This window comes from Bos indicus x Bos taurus, chromosome 17 (assembly GCF_003369695.1).
Source record: "Bos indicus x Bos taurus breed Angus x Brahman F1 hybrid chromosome 17, Bos_hybrid_MaternalHap_v2.0, whole genome shotgun sequence".
NCBI classification, from domain to species: Eukaryota; Metazoa; Chordata; class Mammalia; order Artiodactyla; family Bovidae; genus Bos; species Bos indicus x Bos taurus.
In genome coordinates this window covers 3,560,943-3,574,763 of record NC_040092.1, presented here as the reverse complement: position 1 = coordinate 3,574,763, position 13,821 = coordinate 3,560,943, and the positions used below count along the sequence as shown (strand labels likewise).

Here is a 13,821-nt window from a genome sequence, read left to right as displayed (position 1 = left end):
TCCCGCCCTTCCCGCGAGCGAGACGCCGTTGCCATGGCAGCGGTCAAGGAGCCGGGCTAGGTTTTGCACTGGATCACCGGAGCTGCAGGAGCGCCTGGGGGCGGTTCCAAGAACCCGCCAGACACAGGGGCTGAGGCTGCGACGCCGGAGACTGGTGAGACTTTTTACATCTCCCGCCCCAACGCCCGGACCCGCCTCCTTTACTCTGCCAGGCCATTTCCCCTCTCCCTCCGACCCCGCCTTCTAAGTCCCGGGTTCTCTCCCATTGGCCTCCCACTTTGGCCAAATCTCCGCCTGCCTATTCTTCCAAGCTCCTCTTTGCTTCAGGTCCACGTACTCCAGACCCCTTCCCAAGTCTCAGTCCCTAATTCCCACTGGTCCCTTTTCCCGAGGTCCTGTCTTTTCCAGTTCCACCCCCGCCTTCCATAGTCCCGCCCTCGAACCGGGTGGACCAACTCAGATCTAGGTTTCTCCTTTAGGCTCCACCCCTCACGTCTGCAGGTTGGTCCCTGCGGGCCACTTCCCCGCCCCTAGCACACCCCGACCCCCCTCTTTTCGCTTCTCCTCCTGGGGGCTTCTCCTCCCTTTCCCCTCTCCCCTCCCTCCTAACTCCAGAATGTGTCTGGCTCTGAAGCCTTGCCTGGACTTCAATTTCTTCACCGATGAAATGGGGGTGTGGCGGGGGGAGTGACAGGAAAAGATGCCCTCCCAAGTCTCCTCCCGTGTCTCTTTCTCACACCATAGCTGGTTGATGTTAGTGTTACTGTTAACGTAGAATTATAACGAAAGTTAGGATTTATTGAACATGTACCATGAGCTAGATAGACTCTGTGCCAAACACTACATCTATTCCATCATTTATTTCCCAGAGCAACTCATTTACAGATCCTCAATTTACATGGTGGAGTGGGAATCCAAACCCAGGCCTTTCTTACTGTTCCCTAGTGCAGTTACTTGCTTTGTCTTCACTGAATTCCTTCAGTATCCCCCGGGGTATCCAGGCAGTTAGCAATCCTGAGTCAGAGACTGACGCTGCTATATAGATGGGTTTAGAGTTTCCAAAGCATTTCCATGGGTTCACTGGTCAGGATTTGTGAAAACACTCAATTGTGTCTGACTCTTTGCAACCCCATGGACTGTAGCATACCAGGCTCCTCTGCCCATCGAATTTTCCAGGCAAGAGTACTGGAGTGGGTTGCCATTTCCTTCTCCAGGGGATCTTCCTGACCCGGGGATCGAACCCAGGTCTCCCTCATTTCAGGCAGATGTCTGAGCCACCAGGGAAGCCCACTGGTCAGGAGGTAGGCATAATCTTTACCTGAGGGGTAGGGTCCCAGGGCTTAAGACAAAGAAGGGATCTGAATGTTGAACAGGAGTGAAGGAAAGGTTCCTTCACTCTCTGTGGGTTAAAATCCACCTTGGGCTGAGGGACCTATGGAGAGGCAAGGTTACCAGCTGCTCCCACCCAGGGTAGTGGTGGCTCAGTTAGTGCCATCATTTGTGTGACCTCAGAAGCAGTGCAGGGAAGCTTCAGGCTGAGGGTTCTCCTCAAGACCCAGGAATGATGGAGAAAGCTTGTGTCCAGTGCTCCTTCACTTCACACACACACACGTGGTTCTCAAACCAGGCTTATATGTGCAAATTGCCGCTGTTCGGAAGAAATGATGTAGGGTAACCTCGGATGTTTTTTCAGTGTTGTGTTCTCCTCTTGTATATTCTGCTGCTTTGGCATTTGCTCCTGCTCATCAGGATCAGAATCTGGGGCCTTCCCTGGTGGTCCAGTGGTTAAGAATCCACCTTCCAGTTCAAGGGTTGCAGGTTTAATCCCTGATGGGGGAACTAAGACTCCACATACCAAGGGGCTAACTAAGCCCACCCGCCACAGCTACCGAGCCCATATGCCACAAATAGAGAGTCAAAAATAAATAAATATTTTTAGAAAAGAACCATGATCTAACATCTGGCCCCAGAGGGACACTGTAGTTATTTGAGGGCGAACAGGTTACTGTGTCTTTGTGTCTACACAAGCAAGCTCCTGAGTTCCAGGTCCTTTACCTCCTGAGAACCCCTCCTCCCACGGTGGGATTTCTTGCTTGCTTTATTTATTTCCTTCTTGCAGTTCCAGGAAGGGAAACCGGAATGTTTCAGTCGGTTTTTCCATTTGTTTCTGCCTCATCCTTTGGGGACATAACATCTCATGGGTGATATCTCGTGAGACGTCATCACTGGGGCAACATATGTACGTGGGACGTTGACCTGTGTGTGTGTGACCTGTGTGTATTTCCACCTATATCACCCCACCTGTGGGTGGAACTGCTGTACTGTCACACCCATGACTTACTCCCTGCAGAGACCCTCAGCCATAGGTGGCTGTTGCTGGTGGACTGGGCTGTGTGCCCTGCTCTGTCCCTATTCTTTAAAGACAGTGCCCAGCACATAGTAGGTACTCAATCACCATTTTTTTTGTCCACTTACTGAACACTGGATCTGACCCCCTACCCTGCTCTGTCCAATGCAGTAGCCACCAACCCATGTGGTGCTGTATTTGAAAATGGTGGCTGGTCCAAACTGGGATGTGCTGTCCATGTCACATACACTTTGGATTTTTGAGACAATATCTTTATACTGATTTCACATTGAAGAGATATTTTCGGTACATTAAGTTAAATAATGTATGTTATTAAAATTAATTTACCTCTTTCTTTTTACTTTTTTTTTTAATGTGGCGAGTATAGAATTTTCAGTCCTGTATGTGGCTTGCATTGTATTTCTTTTAGACAGTGCTTTAGACATTATTTCTTTTAGACTCCTAGAGCAGCACTGCCTGAAGTCAGAGCAGAGATGTTGGACGCAAGAATGCCAGCTCCCTGAGTGACCTCGGCCTAGCCCCCTAACTTCCCAGAGCCTCAGTTCCCTCATCTGTTTAAAGGAGGTGGATTTGGGGAGTGACACCCAGCAGGTCCCGTGGTCAGAGCCAGCAGTGCCCTGAGCTCAAGGCCAGCAGCCCTCACTGCTTCTCCCGCTTGGGGCAGCCCGCTTCTTCCACGGCAACCTCCTCCCAGGAAGCCCTCCCAGAGTGCACACTCCCTCACTCTCCCTTAATCTACTCCCAGGGACTGAAGGGCTGGACACGGGAAGCCAGGCCACTAACTGAGCATCTGACCTTGAGCCCCAGAGCCGGCAGGCAGGTCCGAGAGCCGGGCACACTCAGACGTCCAGCTCCACGGACAGACACCTGTAGAGACGTGAGGACAGGGCCAGTCCTCTGGGAGGCTGGCTGGCCCTCAGGAACTACCCTGGGGCCCTCTGGGTTTCCCTGCCCCTGTGGGTACAGGCAGGCCCTAGGGTCCCCGCCCAGGTGGCCAGGTCACACTGCAGTGGGAGAGGTGTGACTCAGAGGAAACAGATGGGCACAGGTTCAGAAATGAGTGCCCGCATGGGAACTGCCGCTTGTAGCCAATGGTGTGCTGAGTGGAGGGGACGGGAGCGGAGAGAGGACAAGGGGAGGGGTGTACCCAGGGGCGGCCTTTCTCCCCAGAGCCAGAGAGAGTCCCGGGGGGCAGCCGGCCAGTGTAATGTGGTCAGGTAGGCTTGGCCCAGATCTCCATAGCAGAAGTGGATCAGATTCCAGCGGGTAGGCCCGTGGCCCAGCTGGCAGCTGCAGGAGTAGCCCAAGCAGGAGACAGTGGCCAGGGGTGGCCCAGCACTCCCCGTCATGCTATAGCTACGGCTCTCTCTCAGTTGTCAGCAGCTTGTCCAGGGTTTTGCTCAGAGAGGGGTGGCCAGCAGGTACATCCTCCTGCACAGCTGTATAAATAAATAAAAATAAATGGGCTTCCCCGGTGGATCAGAGGTAAAGAATCCATCTGTGATGCAGGAGACACAAGAGACTCGGGCTCGATCTCTGGGTTGGGGAGATCCCCTGGAGGAGGAAATGACAACCCACTCCAGTATTCTTGCCTGGGAACACAGCTGTTAGGCACCCAGCATTTAGCAGGGGCCTGGCACACAGGTCCTCAGAGGAGCTGTGGACCGATGGACTCGGCCGTATGGGCATGAGGTGGGGCGGATGAGAGGGAGGCTTGTGAGGTCACCCACAAGCAGGTCCCGAGGGGGCCAGGCATCAGACTTCTCCCCGCTGTTGAGGTTGGATTTCAGCAGGTTTTCTGGGGCTTCCAGAAGCTTCCCCCAGCAGCAGCCATGCAGCTCTGGCTCGGGGGGGCCCTCTCTGCCCCACCTCAGGAGCCACGAGGATGGCGCACCTGCTGGGCAGCCCGGCCTGCATGGACAGCCTGCGCAAGGACCTTACCGACCTGCAGGGCGCCATCGTCGACGTGTTCTCCCGCGCCGGGCCCGTGCGCTTCCCCTCCTGGAAGTTCCCCGACCGTGCGGCCTGTGACCTGGACATGGTGGCCCTGCTGGAGCACTACGACCACGTGCCGGGTGACCCCGAGTTCACGCAGCTGGCCCACGCTGTGCTGCTGGAGCTGGTCATCGACAGGTGAGGGCCTCGCCGGAACCTGCTCACCGCAGGATGCCGGCCCCCGCCCCTCAAAGCCCAGCAGCAGCCCGGGAGCCCCCTCCAGCACCGGCGGTGACAGCCATCACCTTTGAGTGCGTGCCATCCAGGGACAGGTCAGCTCAGGCCCTCACGGCACCCGCTCCACCCGCGACATGCCGCGTCGCGCCGTGTCTCACCATCCATCTTCAGGGAGTTGCCAGCCACCCCGTCGGTCCATGTGGCACCGCGGCTCCGCCACCTGCTTCTCCAGCTGCCTCTTAGGGTTTCTGCACGCCGAGGATGCTACGTCTGCTGCTCAGAGTCTCCACCACAGGCTCTATCCTGTCCCTTCTCTGTGTCACGGCACCAGACACGGGGTGCACTTGTCCACACCCTGGCCCTGCTGGGAAGAGGTCACTGGACTCCCCCCCGCAGCACCATGGCTTCTACAGCGTCGTTCACGTTAGCAGGGTCATCGGCCTCCACTCCCTGGCGACCGCAGCCCAGGTTCCACGTGCTCCAAACCTTGCATGCTAACGAGGTCACGGGCCGACAGGCGGGGACCCCAGTGGCTTGGGGATGACCTGCCTGGGGACAAAGAGCCCCAGGGTAACCACTCAGAGGCCTAGAGGAGCTGTGGGCGGGAAAGCACTTCTGGGACCCTATGAGGGGCTGAAGGGGTGTGAGCCCAGAACACACCCCCCTTCCTCCGCTGCTGCACCCTCTCCCAGGAAGGCCCCACCCACTCCTTTCTGGACGGGTCAAGCCCTACCTGCCAGGCACAGCCTAGTCTACCCATGGCCTTCCGGGAAGCTGGTGCTGACATGTCTTCCCAGCCCTCACCTGGCCGCTCTGTCCAGGCCACCCTCTGCCTGCCCCACCCCACCCCCAGGCTGCTCATTCATTGTCACAATTCACAGAGGAGGACACCTCGGCCAGAGAGGGGCATGGCTGGGAGGCGCTCAGCACCCCCTCCCCCAGTCCCTGCCTGCCCAAGGCCCCGGGGGGTTTGGACAGCCCTCCTATATCTGCAGCAACCGAAAGTCACTTTTCTGCCCGGTCTGTCTTGTAAACACAGTTCCTTCGTCTTCTTTTAAAACAGCCAGGTTCCCATGCAAATACCTGCGTCTCTCCCCAACACCCTTTACCTTAAAATTAGCCCCTCACTCAGGGTAGGAGAGGGACCTACCTCTCTCCCTCCAGCCTCTGCTGTCACAGAAGCAGCTCGTCACACAGGAGAAGCCCCCCCACCCCCCGCAACACACACACACACCTAGAATCAGGAGACCACAGGGCGTGCTGCCCCGCGCCCTAACCCTGAGGCATGTGCAGCCTCCCCCATGAGGGGCTTCAGCACTGTCCTCTGTGAGGTAAAGGCTCTGAGCCCCATGACGTACGGTGGCCACTCAGCCAGCACTTCCTGAGCACCGAGGACACAGTTGAGGCAAAGCCCAGCCTCCCAGAGTCTCCCAGTCCAGTGGGGAGCAGCCGGGCAGAAGTGCTGCCACCCAGGTGGCCCCAAAGAGGCCCCAAGCTTGGCCTTCAGGGAGGGCTTCCTGGAGGAAGTGGCTCTTGGGTTGTGCAGAGCATACTGTGAGATGCTCCGAGCCCCTTAGGCCCAGGCCAGTCTCCAGAGCTGGAGGCCACTGGTCATGTGGTGCCAGGGCGTGTTGGCACCAGGGTCTGCCCCAGTCGACCCTACCGTCTCCGCCCACAGGCTCCTGCTGCTGCTTCAGAGCTGCGCGAGCTACCTGGAGAACCTGACCTTGGAGCAGATAGTGCCCCCGGCCCGGGCTGCAGGGCCCTGCATGTCCGTGGGACTCACAGTACGACGCTTCTGGAACAGTCTGCTGAGGCTGGGCATGCTCAGCCAGCAGGCAGCCCTCCAGGTGCGTCCACCACTCCCCTTCCCCAACTGCGGTCACCCTCACGCCAGCCCATCAGCCCCAGCTGCCTTGTCCACCAGGTGAGCAGTGTGCCCGCTGCTGGCTCCACTCTGGAAGGTAGCAGTGCAGGCCTTGAGGGTCACATTTGGGCCGCCCAGCTCTGTAGTTTACACTGTGGGACTTTGGAAAACTCCTACCCACTCTGAACTTAAGTTTGTTCATCTGTGCAGTGGGAGTGCTGACAGTCCTTACCTCCCAGGGCATGTTTGAGTAATGGGGATTATGAAAGTGCTAGTCACTCAGTCATTTCTGGCTCTCTGTGACCCCATAGACTGTAGCCCGCCAGGCTCCTCTCTCCATGGGAATTCTGTAGGCAAGAATACTGGAGTGGGTAGCCATTCCCTTCTCCAGGGGAAGTTTCCAGACCCAGGGATGGAACCTGGGTCTCCCACATTGCAGGCAGATTCTTTACCATCCGAGTCCCCGGGGAAGCCCCGATGGGGTTTACAACGAGCCCCATTTGTCTTGGGTCACCCCATAACCCTCACAACCACCCGTGGGCAGGACCACTGTCGCCATAACGGGAAGGAGACCAAAACCGAAAGTGGCTTCAGTGACACGCAAGCAGATGGGTCCACCCAGCAAGGGCCCCGCGCCCGGCAGCTGTGTCTGTCACCGTGTCACTCTCCCAGTGCCAGGCAGGTACCCGCATCGACCTGGGCTTAGTAACGGAGGCAGCAGAGAGGAGAAGGCGCGCTCCCATTCACGCTGCTGCCAGATACCGTCTGAGGGTCTGAGCATTGGGCGAGGCTGCTGTCACAGAAATCCCCGGGGGTCACCACCCAGGCCTGTCTCCCTTACCTGCCTTCCCTTTCTTTCCCTGACCACAGAAAAGGGCAAACCAAGGAGAAACCCTCACCTCCAAGCCCACAGCCAAGGGCGAGCCAGCCGGGAGCCGGGAACTGGGGACCGCCCAGCTCGTCAAGCCACCCTCCCCAGTGCCAGGCCTGCCCCAGGCCTGCCCAGAGCGGGACAGCCTCCCCGTCAGCGTCTCGCTGCGGCGTCCAGGCGGGACGGCCGAGAACACCAGGAGTGTCCACTCCCAGACCATAGAGACGGCCCTGGTGCCCTGTGACGCGTGCACCAGCGTCCAGAGCAGCCTGCGGGAGGTGGGCAAGGTGGTCATCAACCTGTGTCAGAGCCAGAACCTGCCCTCGTCGCTGGGCCGCTTCCAGCAGCTGGTGCGGGACAGCATGGGGCACAGGCCGCTGCCGGCCGCCACCGTGGGCCTCTGGGCGGCCGAGCAGAGCAAAGACCTGGCATGCCTCGGCAAGCTCGTGGGGCTCCTCAGGGCCCAGCTGGAGGAGGCCGAGGGCCAGAAGGATAGGCTGAGGATGCAGGTGGGCGAGCTGGAGCAGGCCCTGCAGGAGGAGCAGGCGGCGCGGCAGCGGCAGGCCCAGGAAGCCGAGCAGCACCGGGCCCAGTGGGAGCGCGAGAGGCAGCAGCTGCTCGCAGGTCAGCCCCCGAGGCCGGGCCCCCAGCGCTGGGCCCTGCCACCCTCAGAGCGTGGGCTCCCCCAGGAGCCGACCCTGCAACAAGGGTGTGGAAGAAACCTAGGCTGGGAGTGGGCTGGAGACGCAGGGTATGGAAGGCAGGGAAAGGGATGCACTCCCCAGGCCGGTTACCCTGCCGGCAGCCTGATCCCCATCCCGCTGGGGAACGCAGAAGGTCCTGGAGAACAGGAGTCGTCCCACCAGAGGGGCTAGGGAGCTGGGGGATTCATACACTCCTGTGGGTCACTGAAGGGAACTCCTGGTACCCCCAGCCAGCAGAGGCGCCCCTCCGGCCTCCGCAGAAGCCGTCAAGAGACACGGCCTTGGGCCTCACAGCGGGCCAGTCCCCATGGAGGTCGTGAAGCCTGAGGGAGCTAGGACGAGCTGCCGCCCTTTCTGAGCCACTCTGTCAACCCCCCGGGAGGACACGGAGGGCCAGAGAGGTGCAGACACATGGCAGCCGCCCAAGAGAAAGCAGGGTGGAGGGGCCAGGCCTGCCAGCACCTCCCCAGAGCCCCTCCCAAGTGTCCCACCATGGCGCCGGGCACACTAGGCATGAAGCCCCCACCGAGTCCCGGGGAGCCTCTGAAGGGCCTCTCTCTCGCGGCTGCCACAGAAACAAGTGACCTCAAGACGAAGGTGGCCACCCTGGAGGGGGAGCTGAAGCAGCAGCGCGAGTCCACGCAGGCCGTGGGTGAGGAGTCCCGCCATGGAGCCTGGCACCACGAGCCCTGCCCTCGGTGGCCGGACCACCAGCCCCCCATCTCTGTCTCCCGGGCTTCGGGGGCAAAGCCAAGGGAACCACAGAGGAGGCTGGGACTGACCGGCCACACCGCTGCGTGATGCCACCTCCCACCCAGAGAGGGCCTTCTGTTTTCAGTACCCACCTTCGGGCAGGGCTCGGAGCCCCACTCTGTGGCTGAGGACAAACACCGAGGCCCAGAGATGTGCTGTGACAGTTCCCCCCCAGGTCCCAGGTCCCAGGTCCCATCCTGAGGCAGAGGCCGTGCAGGGAGTCCCCAGCGCTCCCGGGCCCTGCCCCTTCCTACATGTGCTCCTTCCTGCAGAGAGCAAGGCCCAGCAGCTGCAGGCAGAGGCCGAGCACCGGTTGGAGGCCGAGCGGCAGGTGCAGCACCTGGAGCAGCAGGTGGAGCTGCTGGCGGGGCGGCTGGACGGGGCCAGCCAGCAGATCCGTTGGGCCAGCACGGAGCTGGACAAGGAGAAGGCCCGCGTGGACAGCATGGTCCGCCACCAGGAGGTGAGGCTGGGGCCTCCTCCGCGCCTGGGCTCCCACAACAAAGGGTCTGGGGAGACAAAACTCCACCGAGGGGCGACATGCTGGAGACCTCAGAATTCCTGATTGGAGATCCTGACCCGAAAGAAGTGGGCGGAGCCAGGCTGATGGGAGTCGGCCAACTGTTGTCCAGGGGGCGGGGTCTGCAAGCCTGGGGGCCTGGCCTTGCCCGGGGCTGCGGTCGGTCGGGCTCCCCTCGGCCCTCCACAACTCGCACTGCACCCCGGTGCACAGACGGGATGCAGCACAAGGGGGTGGGCTTGGGCACGGTCGCCTCCTGTGTCCCTTACGGCCTGCCTCTCGCCCACCCCCGGCTCAGTCCCTGCAGGCCAAACAGCGAGCCCTGCTGCAGCAGCTGGATAGCCTGGACCAGGAGCGCGAGGAGCTGCGGGGCAGCCTGGACGAGGCCGAGGCCCAGCGGGCCCACGTGGAGGAGCAGCTGCAGAGCGTGCAGGGCGAGAGAGAGCAGGGGCAGTGCCAGCTCCGGGCCCAGCAGGTGCGGGGCGGGGCGGAGGGCGGGGCCGGCTCCTCCGGGGGGCAGGGCTGCGAGCCGGTTCTCAGCTCGGAGCCTGCCCCGCCCCCAGGAGCTGCTGCAGAGCCTGCAGCGGGAGAAGCAAGGCCTGGAGCAGGCGACCACGGACCTGCGGCTGACCATCTCCGAGCTGGAGCGGGAGCTCGTGGAGCTGAGGGAGCGGGAAAGGCTGCTGGTGGCTTTCCCGGACCTGCACAGGCCCGCAGAGGCCCAGATCCAAAGTAGGGACCCCGGCTTGGTGCAGAGGACCTGGGGCCTGGGGCCGGCCGGCGGCTGGGGGCTTGTCTGGCCAGGACACTGGGGCCTGCAGCGAGGGTGGTGGGGGGTGCAGTCGTGTGGCCTCCAGAGGCCCCGTGACACGTGGGTGCTTTGTGTTGTCCACTCCTGGTGTGGACAGGGACACAGAGGCCCAGCAGTGAGGTGACCGCTCAGAGTCACACAGCCAAGTCCAGATGCTGGCTGGCTGCCTCTGTAGCCTGTGCCCTGTCACATGCCAGCCCTGGCTCAGCTTCCATGTCCCCCGTCCCGGCATCTCCCCAAACCACACCACAGGGCCAGCTCCAAGGGCGCAGTGACCCCAACTGTCCAGTGTCTGGGACCCCATGGCATGGGAGTGCTAGGGACTCAGCTCGGAAGACCGGCTGCCAGGCCACCTGGGTTCTCGTCCCAACCCCTCCAGCCCCTAGAGCTTCGGGTGAATCCGGTGCAGAGCTGGCAGGATGATCCACTGCGATCTAGCTGGTCACGTAGGTCATCAGTTCTGAGTGCTGGGCCTCGTGATGCCCTGTCGACCGCCCCACAGGCAGGTGACGAACCAGGAAACAGATAACAAGCGGCAGCAGCTTGCCTGGTTCACAGTCAGTGGGGAGTACCCATCCCCCAGCAGTGGGAAAGAACATCCTCGCTGAATTCCTGGCCCTCAAACCCAGGACCTGGCCATGCCTTTGGGCGAGTCACTGTCTCTCGGGCCCTCCAAAAACGGGTAGCCTTGGAAGAGCTTCACTTCCTTACCTATTTGCTAAATCTTCAGTGAGTTCCAGTTCCCCCACCCCCACCCCAGCTCTCAAATTCTGCAAGGCTGCGGTCATCTCCCACAGGCAGGGGGCTACGGAGCAGGGGCAAGGCCTCAGGAGAAGGAAGGTGTGGGGGCCCGGAGCACTGACCCCGCCCACTTCCCCGTGCCTGTGGGGCCACCGGCCCAAGGCACGGTGCGTCTGCCCTCGGAACTGCTGTCCCGTTGGGCACGAGAGGCCGACCTGCTGGGGTGCGGTGCCAGGTGTGCGTCCCCACAGGCTCTGGCAACGTCACGGACGACATGGAGAGGCAGGTGCAGGCCAACGACATCCGCATCCGGGTCCTGCAGGAGGAGAACGGGCGGCTGCGGTCCATGCTGTCCAAGATCCGGGAGGTGGCCCAGCAGGGGGGCCTCAAGGTGGGCAGCGTGGCTCCCCCGCCCGAGAGGGGCCGGCCCTGGGGACTCGGAAGGCCTTGGGCTTCCCCGGGGAACCCGCCGCCCCGCCCGAGAGGGGCCGGCCCTGGGGACTCGGAAGGTCTTGGGCTTCCCCGGGGAACCCGCCGCCAGCCCTGCTCCCAGCACCTGGGGCCCTCCCGGCAGGTGGCTTTAGCTGTGCCTGCTGTGAAGCCTCCCACGATTCAGCCAAGCATGAGGGTGTCTATGTGTCCTCCCGCTCCAAGCCCCCTCCAGCCCTTTGAGCCTTTATTTCAAGTGCACCAGGAGCCTCATCCAAAAGCAAACCTTCCCATGCTTAAGAGCTGACAGGCCCCAGGAGGCTCCCAAACCTGCCCCTCAGAGGAAGGCGTGGGCCACAGGTGCAAGCCACCCCCCACCCTCCGTGGCACCCTCTCTGGTGGGTGCAGAGTGGGCCTGGGTCTTGCTGAGCTCGGTTTTCTTTGCAGCTGATCCCGGAGGACCAGCTCTGGGCCCTTCGCAGCAAGGGAATCCAGGGAGCAGAGCCCCCACTGCAGACAGCAAGGACGTCCCCGGGGTGAGTGAGGCTTTGTCAGAGGCCGGGCGCATGGCAGGTGGCGGGCGTGGGGGGAGCCCGCTCACTCACGGGGGATCTTGCCGTCTGGTCTTCCCTCAGGGCCCCGGGCAGGCGGCACCTGCCGGGCAGCAGGCCAGCCAGTGCAGGCAGGACCCTGCCGGGCCAGCCCCAGGCATCCCCGCCCCTGCGGCCCCACAGACGGCCCGGCGAGTCCTCCCCAGAGGACGCAACCTACCTGACCAACTGCGCCCAGAGCCCCATCCGCGCCTTGGCCAGGCTGAGGAGGAGACTGTCACCAAGCAGTGGCCGGGCTAGCCCTGCACACCAGCCCCAGGAGCGGCCCACGTAACCTGCCAGTTGGGGGGCAGGCTGCAGGGCAGGCGGCTGGCAACCCACCAGGTGTAATAAAGCCCAGGCCACCTGCCCACGGTAACCTTGGCCTTACTGCCTTCCTCTCTGTTCCTGAGTCCCCAGCCCTGTGGGTCACTGGCTGGCAGAGGCCTGGCACACCGCATGCCCTCTGTGGACAGGAACCTCCCGCCTTCCTCCTGACGGGCAACAGGGGACAAGGACACGCTGAGGGCACAAGGAAGCTTCTAGCACCTGGGCTACCTGAAAGGCAGTCTTTTGATTCCCCCACTGCCGCCAGAGCAAAGGCTAAGTGATAATGTAGACACACGGGCCCCCACCAACGAAGAGCAGGGTCAGAGTCATGGGTGTGCGGGCGAAGGGGGATGGCCCGCTGAGGACCCCGAGGCAAGGAAGGGGTCAGAGGCAGGCGGGGCCACCCAGCTATGCACCCGGGGGTGGGGACACTAAGAACCCCAGAGTCAGCCTTCCTTTCACTGAGGAATGCCTCACCTTCAGGACACACGAGTGACAAAGGCTTTCTCTAAATCCAGGAGGTTGGTTCCCCACGAAGCCACTGGAGGCAGGGCAAGGCTTTACCTAGCCAGAGAGGGGACACCCCCGCCAGACTGGCTGTCCCAGGCCTGTCCCGTGGGGCCCAGCACCGAGGCGTCCAGGCTCGCCAGCCCTCAGTCGTCCGGTTTTCCTCATGAAGCCTCTGGCCTGTCCTGAGCCCCCTTACCTGTGAAGGACAGGCGCTAAGACCTTGCTGAGGACTTCTAGGGGTGTGAAGGGGTGCTCTTGGCTTTCTGGGAGTTTTCCCTGGTCAGGATGCCAACAGATAGAGCACCTCAGTTTACAGGGAAAGGTCAAGAGAGGGCATGTGTGGTTGGGGTGAACCCAAGTCCTGCTTCTGTGGAGCCTGGGGGGCTCGCTGAACTAGGCCCTTCACAGGGCGGCTCCCTGAAGCAGGGGCCTGAGAGCCAGGGGTGAACCTGTCAACCCGGCTCCGCTCTGCACCCATTCAGCGGTTCACAGGTCCGTAGGTCAGATGTCCAGGCCCTGCATGGCTGGGTTCTCTGCTCGGGGCCTGAGAATCAGGCCGAAATGAAAACATCTGCCAGGCTGCATTCCTTTTGCAAGGGACTGGGGCAGATTCCAGGCTCCTTCTGACTGCTGGCCACATTCCTGCTCCTGCAGCTGCCGAATGGAGGTCCATTTCCTCGCTGGCCGCCACCAGGCCCGCTTTTGGCTCCAAGAGGCCGTCCAACTTCTCGCTACGTGGCTCCTCCATCTTCGAGTCAGCAACAGAGAATATCTCAGGCTCCAATCCCCTCTACGTTTCAAATTCCTGACTTCCTCTTCCTCCACCAGCTGGAGGAAACGCTCTGCTTTTAATGGGCTCACCTGGTTAGGTCAGGCCTCCCTGGACACCTTCCCACACGTTAAGGTCAGCCGTGCCACACCACACAACCTAATCACGGGAGTAGACCCCATCAGAGTCCCAGTTCCAGGGTCACACACGGTGTGTTCATGGGGGCTGGGGGCATCCTAGGGGCTGTTTTATTTTTTGGCTGCACTGGGTCTTCCTTGCTGCGTGTGGGCTTTCTCCAGTTGTGGCGAGCGGGGGCGACTCCAGTTGCAACGCAAGGGCTTCTCACTGTGGTGGCTTCTCTTGTTGCAGAGCGTGGTCTCTAGGGT

At 61.4% G+C, this 13,821-nt stretch overlaps 1 protein-coding gene across 1 annotated transcript; it reads left to right on the top strand.

Annotated features, from left to right (window-relative positions):
* Positions 1-15: 15 nt before the first annotated feature.
* Positions 16-12,211, top strand: CCDC157 (coiled-coil domain containing 157). The gene is made up of 12 exons (XM_027513555.1): positions 16-154; positions 4,243-4,501; positions 6,219-6,390; positions 7,278-7,902; positions 8,557-8,634; positions 9,008-9,198; positions 9,554-9,730; positions 9,819-10,084; positions 10,569-10,651; positions 10,933-11,198; positions 11,684-11,772; positions 11,872-12,211. Exons 2-12 carry the CDS (start codon positions 4,254-4,256, stop codon positions 12,119-12,121), a joined length of 2,445 nt encoding a protein of 814 aa, XP_027369356.1. The 5' UTR covers positions 16-154; positions 4,243-4,253; the 3' UTR covers positions 12,122-12,211.
* The last annotated feature ends 1,610 nt before the right edge of the window (positions 12,212-13,821 follow it).

Bases quoted from the DNA above. Each gene is read 5' to 3' on its own strand.
- CCDC157 (XM_027513555.1), top strand. From the start codon at position 4,254: ATGGCGCACCTGCTGGGCAGCCCGGCCTGCATGGACAGCCTGCGCAAG. The intron at 8,635-9,007 runs GTGAGGAGTCCC...TCCTTCCTGCAG, and splicing joins CGAGTCCACGCAGGCCGTGG to AGAGCAAGGCCCAGCAGCTG. The intron at 11,199-11,683 runs GTGGGCAGCGTG...TTTTCTTTGCAG, and splicing joins CCCAGCAGGGGGGCCTCAAG to CTGATCCCGGAGGACCAGCT.